Raw genomic sequence first — 13,396 nt, 5'->3', positions numbered from 1 at the left:
TTGGTGACCCTGCAATTAAGTGTGGCACATCCATCAAGCTGAATAATTAAGAAAGTTATTAGAGGGTAATCATGGTAGGTTGAGATGTGTTAATGCAACATTGTGACAGTCAGCACAGATATTGTTTGTGCCTTTAATTAGATCCATTTTAGTGGTATGGTGATGCAGCGCTTGAGTTGAAGTAATTCAAATGGAGTTATGGATGCAATGAGCATGAATTCCTGAAGCCACAAAATTATTCAAGGTGTTTGGAGGTGGACTAAAATGGTGATTGATTCTTTTTGAGGATCAGTTTTGAAGTTGGTGATTGGGAGTTGCACAGGATGGTTAGTAAAGAGAAGGAATCATTCATCACGAAAGTATAACTGCCCAATATAGCTGCCCAAACTGATCTATAGTTGTTAAGCATCACCTTCCAAGACTGCATATTTCACAGATTTGGTCCTGTGAGCTGTTTGTTTTTGGTTCCTGTGAGTTTTACCTCTGCATCTTCCTGAATATTTCAAATTTAGTATGTTTCTGTATTATGTGGAGAAATAAAGGTTTTACTTTTTGTTAAAGAATGGTGTTAACCTACTGTTGATCCCATCCATGTAGATCATATGACAATAAAATGCACTGTCACAATGTTTGTATTTGCATGCAGTGTGCATGATTTCCTCAATGTTTTTAAACTGTCTTAAACTTCCATGGGAAGGAAACATGCCATTTACCTAATGACATCATTAGACATATGGATTATCCTTTATCTGTGGTACCAGATGAGGCTTTAAACAGTATTGAAGTGCTCTCTCCCATTGGAAGCATAGCTTCTTGAGCATTGAGAGTGACATTGGCAGCAGGATTACTTTTCCAGTTCTATTGAAGAGAGTATTTGCATAAAACAAAAAGGGATGTTGACATTCTTGTAATACTTAGGACAAGTTTGACAGTATGGTGTAGATAATGGCATTATATTTAAAACTGATGCTTATTGCTGAAAATTTTATATAAAAAATCTTGTGTTAATTAATGTTTTATTTATTTCTGAAATTTAATCTTAAAGCTGTACATATTGTGACTGATGCAACACCAGAGAGAGATCTCTCCACCAATTTTAGTCTTGACCTTGTCTTTAACACGAATTGATTTCCATCGAGATTTTGTTACTATTACTCTTTTCTTCAGCTGAAACCTGGAAACAACTTTACCTGTCTTCTTTTTTTGACCTCAGGCCTCCGAGGAAGTGTCGAAATGCCTGCTAACCATGAAAGAGATCCTGTGTGGTACCAATGATAAGGAGCCTCAGACTGAAACAGTTGCACAGCTGGCGCAGGAGCTATATAATAGTGGATTGCTGATATCATTAATTGCACACTTGCAACTGATAGACTTTGAGGTAAGAAATCCTGGAGTGGTGTATTTGTGATAGCTATCCCATAAAAAGGGAGTATTTCAGGTGATGGTGACTATGTCCCTTTTGCTCGAAGTGCAACTATCATGTAGATGTAAGACATTTTCTCAAAATACTTTCGTGTAATATCTTTAAGGCAGAGTTATTCTATAATTTTTATTACATTATTCATTGAAGTGGAAGGAAATATTTGTAAAATTTAGGCTTCTGTGTGTGATCTCAAGTTTAAACTATAAGGCCTAGGTTTAACAGCAATGATTTTTTGCATCTGTTCAGCCTGATGTATGTAACATGATTACAGATAAAGTTTGCTACAGCCAAGATAAAATAAAGATTATTTGAAGCAAAGGGAAAATGTTCCTGTTTCGCAAAAACTTGTTTCTTACATTTAACTATGCAACACAACACACACAAGTTACTTTGTTACTCCTTTGTATTTTCCAAAGTTGACAGCTCTCAGCTCCAGCTAAATTCCCTGTAAGTTTGCAATTCTGGGATTTGTATTATCATTTGCACACAGTTCATTATACTGACTACCTCCTTGAATGCAGAATTGAATCATCTTGACTTGTCACAGGTTCATATCCTCACTATAGAATATAAATAAAACTGTGATTGACAGTAAAGGGCTATTTTGGATATGTTTAGAAAGACTTTTTCTTTGGAGTTAAATTTTGACCAAGGGTGTCCAAACTTTTGCATGCCACTGTATAGTCAAACCACTCCAGGCCTCCAGATTTATACTTTTTCTTTGTTTACATAATGCTATGATACTTCTCCGGTTTATTTCTAGCTTGCAGTAGGAGATTCTGGGCACATTAACAAGAAAATGTTCAGTCTGGGATCATCATTGTAAGCTGCACAGAGTCAGGAACTTTAGTATCAAATTATGTACAGGAAAGATAGAGTATTTCAACATGTAGCATCAGAAAGTTGCTTTTTAAACACAGAAATTGGATGCAGTTTAAATAATCAAGAACTTTTTCTATTTGTCAATATTGAGCAGATCCATGTTAAGCTCTAAATGTAAACCGCTCAGCAGTAGAATAAGATATTTTCCAGTGAACACATAAGTTTATAGGGAGGGCAGGAAAGAAGGCCCTGGTAAGTTTAATGGGAATGTGGGAAACAGAACCAATTCAGTTTCATGGGAGCACAGCAACTAGGGCCTCTGTGCTTCGGAGGGAGCATGGGAACAGTGGCCCTGGTTTGTTGGAGGGAGCTTGAGGATCAGGGCCCAGTGAACCAGCTGCCAAAGCTTTGGGATTTCTGAATAGTGGATTATCAGAGTTTTACTGTGCATTAAAAATGATTTCATCAAAAAATGTACATTATCTTGAACTTGCTTTTCTTCTTTGTCACTTCTCAGCATTCAGATGAATGGTCTCACTGTCCCTGTGTCAAATCTAACCTGCTGTAGGTTCAGTGGGCAGACTTCCCAGCAGATTTATTGGGAAACATCTAAAGTTTATGTTTCAACACTGGACTAGTCCAGCAGCAGAGTATGGTAGTCTATCAGTGGTATTCAGCCATGCATTAATATGAAACATTTGGTTTGAATATCCTTGTGTAGGATCCTGAACGAGTTTACAAATACAGAGATAAGTGCTGGCAGTCCTGTGTGGAAAACCAATCTTTTATTAGAAGACATAGGCCATAATTTTGAGCTTTTGAGTTACCCAATCAGCTAACTAGATTTTTTATTTTGAGTACTTAATTGGCTTTAAAGATTGGCTCTAAAGTCTTAAGTTTGTTGATTTTAATGAATGCATTTTCATACTGTTGCAATTATTTTAAAAATACCCATCTGCTGATAGTCAGTCTTTTGACTTTGTTATTATGTATTTCAAAAAACAGGGGAAGAAGGATGTTACCCAGATCTTCAACAACATTTTGCGGAGGCAGATTGGCATTCGCACTCCAACTGTGGAATATATATGTTCTCATGAGCAAATTTTATTTATGCTTTTGAAGGGGTATGTATTATCCAGTAGTTTTCTAAGATTTAATTAATTGTAACTGGTGAATGTATAAGCCTAAACCTTTTTTAATGAAAATAAAATAAGAATGTAAAATGAACAAAATAAATTGATTAGCAAGCCTGTAGTATGTGTGAGCCTTTGCCATCATAACAACATCATCAATATGACCAAGAAACTGACTAGGTGACTGTTTTGCCGAACACCTGTGTTTGGTCCGCAATCGCCACTCTTGGCTCCCAATTGCAAGCTATTTCAGCTCCCCTTCCCAATGCTTCACTGACATGACTGTCCTCAGCCGCCTTCATTGCCAGGGTGAGGCCAAATGCAAACTAAAAGAACAACACCTCATAATCTGCCTGGGTAGTCAACAACCCAATGGTATGCACATTGAACTTTCCAGCTTCAGGTAACCCACACTCCCAGTGGTCCTTTCTATCTCCTTCTGATCCACACTGGGTTCTCCACTCCCCCACCTGGCCCCATCTGCCTATCACCCATGGACTATACCTACTGAGTCTCCTATTCCCATACCCCAGCTGGTTCAATCTGCCCATCATCCCTCCCTTAACTGGTACAACTTATAACTATACTTGCTTTTGAGATTCCAGAATCTGCAGCCTCTTGTATCTCTGATTATACAGTGGCATGCAAAAGTTTGGGCACCCCGGTCAAAATTTCTGTTACTGTGAATAGCTAAGCAAACAAAAGATGACCTGATTTCCAAAAGGCATAAGGTTAAAGATGACACATTTCTTTAATATTTTAAGCAAGATTACTTTTTTATTTCCACCTTTTACGGTTTCAAAATAACAAAAAAGGAAAAAGGCCCGAAGCAAAAATTTGGGCTCCCTGCGTGGTCAATACTTAGTAACACCCCTTTTGGCAAGTATCACAGCTTGTAAATGCTTTCTGCAGCCAGCTAAGAGTCTTTCAATTCTTGTTTGGGGGACTTTTGTCCATTCTTCCTTGCAAAAGGCTTCTAGTTCTGTGTGATTCTTGGGCCGTCTTACATGCACTGCTCTTTTGAGGTCTATCCACAGATTTTCGATGACGTTTAGGTAGGGGGACTGTGAGGCCCATGGCAAAACCTTCAGCTTGTGCCTCTTGAGGTAGTCCATTGTGGATTTTGAGGTGTGTTTAGGATAGTTATCCTGTTGTGGAAACTATCCTCGTTTTGTCTTCAGCTTTTTTTTACAGATGGTGTGATGTTTGCTTCCAGAATTTGCTGGTATTTAATTGAATTCATTCTTCCCTCTACCAGTGAAATGTTCTGTGTGCCACTGGCTGCAACACAAGTCCGAAGCATGATCGATCCAACCCCGTGCATAACAGTTGGAGGGATGTTCTTTTCATGAAATTCTGCACCCTTTTTTCTCCAAATATATCTTTGCTCATTGCAGCCAAAAAGTTCTATTTTAACTTCATCAGTCCACAGAACTTGTTTCCAAATTCATCAGACTTGTTTAGACATTCCTTTGCAAACTTCTGACGCTGAATTTTGTGGTGAGGACGCAGGAAAGTTTGGGGGTGGATCAATCATGCTTTTGGCTTGTGTTGCAGCCAGTGGCACAGGGAACATTTCACTGGTAGAGGGAAGAATGAATTCAATTAAATATCAGCAAATTCTGGAAGCAAACATCACACCTTCTGTAAAAAAAAAAAGCTGAAGATGAAAAGAGGATGGCTTTCACAACAGGATAACAATCCTAAACACACCTCAAAATCCACAATGGACTACCTCAAGGGGCATAAGCTGAAGGTTTTGCCATAGCCCTCACAGTCCCCTGACCTAAACATCATTGAAAATCTGTGGATAGACCTCAAAAGAGCAGTGCATGCAAGACGGCCCAAGAATCTCACAGGACTAGAAGCCCTTTGCAAGGAAGAATGGGTGAAAATCCCCCAAACAAGAATTGAAAGACTCTTAGCTAGCTGCAGAAAGTATTTACAAGCTGTGATACTTGCCAAAGGAGGTGTTACGAAGTACTGACCATGCAGGGTGCCCAAACTTTTGCTTTGGACCCTTTTCCATTTTTGTTATTTTGAAACTGTAAAAGATGGAAATAAAAAAAGTAATCTTGCTTAAAATATTAAAGAAATGTGTCATCTTTAACCTTATGCCTTTTGAAAATCAGGTCATCTTTTACTCACTTAGCTATTCAAAGTAACAGAAATTTTGACCGGGGTGCCCAAACTTTTGCATGCCATTGTAACCTTCTAGCCTCTGATTCTACCTTCCTCTTCCGCTTTCCCCCCCCCCCCCCCCCCCACCCCCATCTGCCCTATTTTTTTTGTTTCTCTCTCCTTATCTGTCTCTACCTTTCACCCACCAGCTACTGCCTCCCAACTCAACCCCTTGCCCTTCCCCACCTAGCTTCATCTGCCCATCATCCCCCTCCTCTCCTGGTTCCACCTATCAAATACCAGCCCATGCCTCACCCCTCCCTCTTGCCTCTTTATGTTGGCTATCTGCCTTCTATACTCCCTGTCCTGATGCAGGGTCTCAACCTGGAATGTCGGCTACCCCTTTACCTCCACAGATACTGCTTGACCTGCTGAGCTCCTCCAGCAATTTGGTTTTTTTTGTGTGCCAAGAACCTGGTAGCCTTTAATTGGGATGTACTAGTTTGCAGAAAGAGTGTTTGGTGTTCCTGGAGGTCACTAAATAGGACTAGTGTGTAATCTAGTTATTCAGTGTGTGATTTTTGAATTGATCTAGAGAAGGTTTGAATCTGCTAGTTAATTTGACAGGAAAGTTCACTGCAAGATACTGAAGATACAAATCTTGCCCATCATGAATTGTGCTTGCAGGTCTTGCCTATCAGGATGTATAATATACTTATAAATAATATTGGATGTCCTTTCTAAATGTTTTTTTTTTGCAAAGCAATACTTTTGAGATAAAATCTGGGACACTGGTACCTCACTTAATGCTCAGGATGTGTTCCCAGGAATGGGAGTGCTCATGAAATCTGTCCTAAAAGGGGTCATTAAGGCATTTTATGTGTAACTAGTAATGTTACTGTCCCTAGAACCTAGCACAAACTCCTGCCCTCCCCATTGTTGTCCACCGCTCTGCTTTGTAGCAATGAATTGCCCGAAGCTCAGTGTAGAGATGCTACCTTTGATGGCTTGGTTGGAGGTCTGTGCAGTTGGTCAACATTGTGTGAGGTGCAGGGCTGCATCCCTTCGAGCACAGTGAGTGTGGGCCATTGCTGGTGACCTCTCTCATCACCTCCTCTTGGATGTGATGGAACCCTCTGTTTGTTTGTCTGCTCAATTCTCTCCAACCCAGAGACTTCTATATGGTTGAGCTTATTACTGTGCTAGTCAGGGTCCAACCCTGAGTCCCACACCCAGTACTCCACTGGCCTGAACCCACTCAAAACTAACCCTCACAGGCAGCCTCTCCACACTGAGCCATGGGCAATCCTTTGATGCAGGAGCACCAGCGGCAAGCAAGGGGTTTGAACCCGGTTCTGAGCACAGCAGCAGCGAGAACAGGATTTGCCCCAGGTCCCTGACATAGCAGTAGCAACTTGAATGGATAACTTTATAAAAGCACAGGCAGACATTTACTTGTGAATGTACAAATTGCAGTATCAGAAGAATTACATTGAGTCAATATTTTGTTGTGTAACACTAACCAGGGTACCAGCGCAAATTTAATTAAATTAAAATATACATATGTATTACTCAAGTTTTTGCTTAGTTTATAGCATAATATTTTTTAGCATTAACAATGGGGATGAGTTTGACCTCCAACTGTTAATTCCCTTGGAATACATGCCATGTTGAAGAGGAGTAGGTGAACTGAAACTATTGATTATGAAGTACAAAGTCCCGGAATTTACAATCAGCAACTTAACCCTTCCTACTGACAGTGGAGTTGATGGGAGTGTGGGTGTGGAGGGAGGAGGCATGCATGGAAAGTCCATGAAATGAGTACAGAGGTCTCTTTGGTGACATGCCATACTTTATTGACACCAGCTGCTGTTAGGCATCAATTAGACACAACAGTTGTAATATTACCAAACTGGTGGAGATGCTAATGACGTCAAACAATTCATCAAAGAACAAGCCAAATGGTTTCATGGGTGAGAATTGAAACAAAGTAAACAAAGGATTTTAGTCTTTTTGTAGATGAAACAAAATAGGGGCTGGAAAGCTTGAAGGAAATTACAGGGAAGTGGCTGAAGATGCTGTATGCATGATGTATTAGAATTGTGGAGCTAGCCATGTGAAGCTGTAAGATTTTCTAAATTTTGAGAAGCATTAAAACTGTGGAGGAATTTAGAAATTAATTTTGTTTCAACTCATTGTTCAGAGAGTCATTGGCCAGATGCAGAAATGCCAGTGAAGGTTTGTGACCTTGATGATGACTGTGCATGGAATAATATACGTGAATTTTTGGCTGCATTGAATCTTTAGGATGGAATGAAAAATGATTTGACTGCTGATAATAGGCTGAGTGCCTTTCCTTTCCTCTCCATTGTCCCTTTAAATACACATTATGTAAATGTAATAACCAAAGATTGTTATTGATGTGTGTAAGATGCAAGAAAAGCCTTTTAACCTTTTATCAATTACACAATTTATTAATATCTATTTGTCCTGATTCTTGCCACCAAATTCAACTCTGCACATTTCAATGCTTCTCCAGTACCAACAGTTGTGAATGGGCATCACTGTCTATCTCTCCCCACCTCTTTGGTTTAATTTATACATTTCACTTCTGACAAATATCATATGCTATCTGTTTTGCTCTCAATGGTTTCACAACATTTTGATCATTATGAATGTTTGCCAAGCATTTTGATGGTTTGGTCATCATTGAATTAGTTTCTCTGAAACATTCCTGTATAAACAAAAATACCCAAAAATCTGGTATTGTTATTAGTACTGCTCATATTTTATGGGTGAACCCTACAGTTTCAAGCATTTCAAACATTAAATCTCCCCAACCACCACTTAAAAAAAATCTGCTATTGTAGCAACGTATGCTTGGTAAATATTTTGTTAGATTCATATGCAAGTACTTTGAACACTGAAAAATGTGTGGCCAAAATCCTGAGGGAGTGTAATGCGTGCTATCTTCAAACTGATTCTATATTTCAATATGAAAGCAAATTAATGTGGATGCTGGAAATCTGAAACAAAAGGTCCAGGAAGAGAAAATGTTAATGTTTCACATTGATGACATTTCATCAGAAATATATCATCTTAAGGATTTGAGAATAGGAATAGGGAATAGTACCTCAAGCCTGTTTTGTGAGATCTTGGCTGATCAATAACCTAACTCCATAAGTTTGCCTTTGCACCACATCCTTGAATACTATTGATTAACACAATCTATCGGTCTCAGATTTAAATTTTAACCATTGGCCCTTCATCTGCCATTTATAGAAGAATGTTCCAAACTCTGTCACCCTTTCTGTTACAAGTGTTTTCTAATTTCACTTCTTAAAGGCCTGGCTCTAATTTTTAGCTTAATGATTAGCTTAGATGACCCCTTAATCTTCTAAATTCCCAGGAGTACAACCTAATTTCTGTAACCTCACCATGATTTAACCTTTACACCCAGAAATCATTCTAGTGAATCTAAATTGCACTTCTGATAAGAACCATATTTCCTTCCCACAGTTTGAAGTTTAGAGCTACTCTGTCATCCAGGCGTGGTCCAAACAAGACTTTGTATAGCAGCAGTATGACCTCTGTCCCCTGTATTACTGAAAATAAGGCATTTTCTGCATTTCGTCTCTTTGGTTTCATCTTCTGACCTAATCTGGAACCAGTACGTGTTTCATAGCTCTTGTGCTTTGGATGCAGGAATGGTATGAAGCAAGATAACGACTTGGAATCTTGCACTATTGCATATTCCTCCAAATAAAAACAAAATTATTGAAATATACAGAAAATCTAATTGAATCTGAAGGGAAAACCCAGATTGATGGATTATGTGTTTTGAAAAGAAAGCAGAGCAGTGAATTTTCCATGAGAGAAAGTGGAATATGGATTTTTTGATACAAGAGTCCCAGGAGGACTAATTTCTTTAGTCATAATACTTAACATACAACTCGCTTTAAACTGTGTTAATTTCCTGGCTGATAGTGGAATAAAGCACAAGCTACTAGGAGAATTATTTTTGTGCATCAATTGGGAACACTAAAGAAAACACAAATGCATAACAAGAATAACTGTTCTGGGCATTTTACCTTGTGCCCTGTGGATAATCTTTTACTTAGTAGAAAACAAAATATCTTTTTTTTCCTCATTTTCCTATCCAATCTTAAAGGGTAACAATATACTTTGTCACCTTAATTGATGAAATTAATTTATTAGAAATAGTCCCCAAAGAAAACCGAACTATGGAAATACAGTAACTGAGCATTGTTTGTAAATGAAACTTTAACGCATTTTTTTTTGTTAAAGTTTCAGCTCCATGCTGAATCTAGACCTTGATATCAGTACTTTGTTCTCCAATGTATATTCTTTCATTCAGGTATGAAACACCAGAGATTGCCTTGAACTGTGGCATCATGCTGAGAGAATGCATCAGACATGAACCACTTGCCAAAATAATCCTTTATTCAGAACATTTTAGAGATTTCTTCAAATACGTGGAAATGTCAACATTTGATATCGCTTCAGATGCCTTTGCAACATTTAAGGTAAATAAGCTTGTTCTTTAAAAAAAACTTCATTTACTTTGACATGTTTAAATGTACGCTCTTGTAATCAAGATAGGCTAACTATTGTATCATTAATGCTTTCCACACTATTGTGTCATTGGCACCATTACTTAGAGTGTAGGGGATCCCCACTTATGTTACTCCTCCTGTGCCATGTAGTTTGTTGAAATTAATCTAATTGCTTCAGTAATGCAACCCAGTGAGGAAATGTTATGATTGTCCATATTTTTTTGAGAAAATGCATCCATTTAGATTAGTACATCTCTGATCTTCTGTCTTGGAACATTTTAAAGTGTTTTATTAAGAGCTTTTCTTGTGAGTGGCTGAAGTCTGAAAGGTGAAGTATACCCATAGTGCTGGTTTTATTAGTTGTCGTGATTTGAAGCCACAGAGAAGCTTGTGGATCAGTTTCATTTTTATGGCAATCTAACAACTTCAAAGTCACTTTTACTGTTACCTAAACAGAATTCAAAATCACAAATGCTGGTGAGACTCGAACTAGAGTTCCCTGCATATTTATCTTTCACTGCCATAGCAATTAAATATCTTTTCTGTGCGAGTGCTTAATCTCTTGTGTATTTTAAACACAGAAATTTCACTAATCCTGAAGCTTTAGTTTTGGAAGAATTTGGATTTAAGATAATTAACCTATTGTATAGTTTTATGCTTTGAGATACTGATTATATTTCTTGAATAAACTTAACTTCTGCCATCTTCTTTTATAGGACTTGCTTACCAGACATAAGGTCATGTGTGGACAGTTTTTAGAACAGAATTATGATTTGGTAAATAAAACAATTTTGGTTCTTGGCTTAAATGTCCCTTTGATCCCTTTGCATGTTTAAATACTTATTTTTTAAAATAACAAAAAGTTTGATTTTGTTCAAATTAATGTTTTTCTTTCCAGGTATTTAATGACTATGAGAAGTTGCTGCACTCTGAGAACTATGTGACAAAAAGGCAATCATTAAAGGTAATAAAAAAAGAGTCTATTGTAATTTATGCTCCATTATATGTTATTTATAGAAAAGCAAACCAAATCACTTGTTCAGGTAGAAATCAGAAATTTTTAGCCCCAAATTAGCAGCAGAGTGTTTGGACAGTATTTGAAATCGTCTATGAAATGGAATATTAGGAATAGAATTCAAAAGCAGAACTTGTTAAACCTAATCAGAATATTAGTTAGACCTCACCACCATTTTATAAAAAGTATATAGAAACACAGGAGGGAGTGCAATAAAGATTTGCAAGAACTAAGCCCTGCATATATTTATGTATCAGTATCATTGCATTTAAACATCTTTTCTGTTTGACTGTAATTCCAGAACTGACTAGCATTTAGTTGAGGTTCAAAAATGATTCTTTCAATTTATAGCCTGTGTTCAACTGTGCAAGATGTTTATTAGATTTTTATATTTATTTGTAACATTAAGAGGTAGGAGTTAAAAATCCACTAAGGTGGAAGCTGGAAGCTCTGTGATGGCTAAAAAGTTGCATCTTGTTACAATGGTCCCATTTTAATTTTACCACGGTAGCAAAGTGTCTCTTCTATCTTTCATTTCTAAACTAACACAAGAAAATAGGGACAGGAGTAAGCCACCTAGCCCCGTCAAACCTCCCTCCTGTTTAATACAATAATGGCTGACCTGCCCTAAGTCTCAACATCTCTTCTGTGCCAGTTCCACATAACCGTCAATTCCCTGATCTTTCAGAAAGTTATCTATCTCCTCTTTAAATACTCCAATAATGTAGCCCCTCCATAACCCTCTGGGGTAGAGAATTCCGGAGATTCTTCACATTGCAAGAAGAAATTCCTACTCGCTTCAGTTTTAAATGAATACTCCCTTATTTGTAGCAATGTCCTCTCATTGGAAACTCCTCCAGTAGTAGATATATCTCAATATCTACTCTGTTATGGCCTCTTAGGATCTTATCTGTATCAATAGGATTCACCTTCCTTCCTTCTAAAGAGTACAGATCTAACTCTTTTTAGCCTAATAGAACAACCCTCTTGTCCCACAAATCAGCCTAGTGAATTCCCCCTGAACTGTCTCCAAAGATGGTATATCCTTTCTTGGGTAAAGAGACCAAAACTGAATGCAGTCCAAGGGGTGCACATTTTGTAAGCAAGTGAAATCCATTGAATCTTTATCTTTTTTTGATAAATTGGGTTATACAGACTAATTTCCATGGCCTTGTGGTTTCTTTTCAACTTAATGAAATAACCACAGTAACACAAATTTTGTTTCAATCTCTGTACACAATGTCTGACATGATCCTCTCTCAACTCGCTTGTTGCCAAAACCCTCCTCCCCTTTTATTACCTCCTAGTTCTGATTATTTTATTGAATGCATCAAATGAGATTTGATGTCTTGGTGTCCGATTACCCTACTATCCAAAATATTTAGCATTTGAATTTAATTAGGTGGTTTAACATTTGATGTCTGAATGGATGCCTTTATACAAAAACTGTATAAAGAATTCTGTATTCTCACATAATACTTAGATAATTGAGACAATTATAACAGGAGAATCTATTAAAAATTAATTTCTGACTTTTTATTCATAAACTGGAGTTCTGAAATTTGTTAAGGAGTAATTTATCCCCATACAGACTGATTTTCAGTTAGTTTTACATTGGGTTTATATACTATTTGTCATGTCTCTTCATTGCAGTTAATTAGTTTAAAATCCCAATGACTACTTTTTGTTTTTAATGATACTACCTTCCAAATATACTTTTCAATTTTTAGCTAGGGTTAGAATATAAGAGCAGGGTGGTTATTCTAGAACTATACAACACTTGATGGACCACAGCTTGCGTACTGTTTACAATTCTGGTCACTCTGTCACAGAAAAGATGTGATTGCACTTGAGAGTTTACAGAGATTCTTTATGAGGATGTTGCCAGGACTTGGAAATTTTAGCTAAGAGGAAAGACTGGATGAGCTAAAGTTGTTTTCCTTGGAACAAAGAAAGCTAAGGGGAGACCTAATTGAAGTGTGTAAAATTAGCAGAGGGTTCGAAAACTAGAGGGCATAGATTTAAAACAATAGCATAATTAGAGGAGAGATGAGGAAAAGTTTTGTTACCCAGAGTGTAGTGGGGGTCTGGAACTCACAGCCTGAAGGAGTGATGGTGGTAGAAACACTCATTACATTTGAAAAGTCCTTTGTGTACTTGAAGAACCATGACCTGCAGAACCACATTGCCAATGCTGGAAAGTGGGATTAGGTTGGGTTGCTCAACTGGCGATGGGTTAAGTGGCTGCTTCCTGTTGTAAAATATCTGTGGTTCTTTCTATGATTCCACCTTTGTCAAAGATCGT

At 37.7% G+C, this 13,396-nt stretch overlaps 1 protein-coding gene across 4 annotated transcripts in view; it reads left to right on the top strand.

The window, feature by feature from the left end:
- The window catches only part of cab39l (calcium binding protein 39-like), a 94,680-nt gene that overhangs the window by 69,947 nt on the left and 11,337 nt on the right, over window positions 1–13,396 (top strand). For all 4 annotated transcript variants that reach the window (XM_052014574.1, XM_052014577.1, XM_052014576.1 and 1 more), the window contains exons 4-8: window positions 1,214–1,378; window positions 3,251–3,369; window positions 9,878–10,046; window positions 10,793–10,852; window positions 10,975–11,040. In XM_052014574.1, coding sequence (XP_051870534.1) covers window positions 1,214–1,378; window positions 3,251–3,369; window positions 9,878–10,046; window positions 10,793–10,852; window positions 10,975–11,040 — 579 coding nt within the window. The remainder of the gene's footprint in view (window positions 1–1,213; window positions 1,379–3,250; window positions 3,370–9,877; window positions 10,047–10,792; window positions 10,853–10,974; window positions 11,041–13,396) is intronic.

The sequence above is a fragment of the Pristis pectinata genome, chromosome 4 (genome assembly GCF_009764475.1).
Source record: "Pristis pectinata isolate sPriPec2 chromosome 4, sPriPec2.1.pri, whole genome shotgun sequence".
NCBI lineage: Eukaryota > Metazoa > Chordata > Chondrichthyes > Rhinopristiformes > Pristidae > Pristis > Pristis pectinata.
The sequence above is the reverse complement of the archived record's forward strand: the minus strand, read 5'-3'. Positions and strand labels throughout refer to the sequence as shown.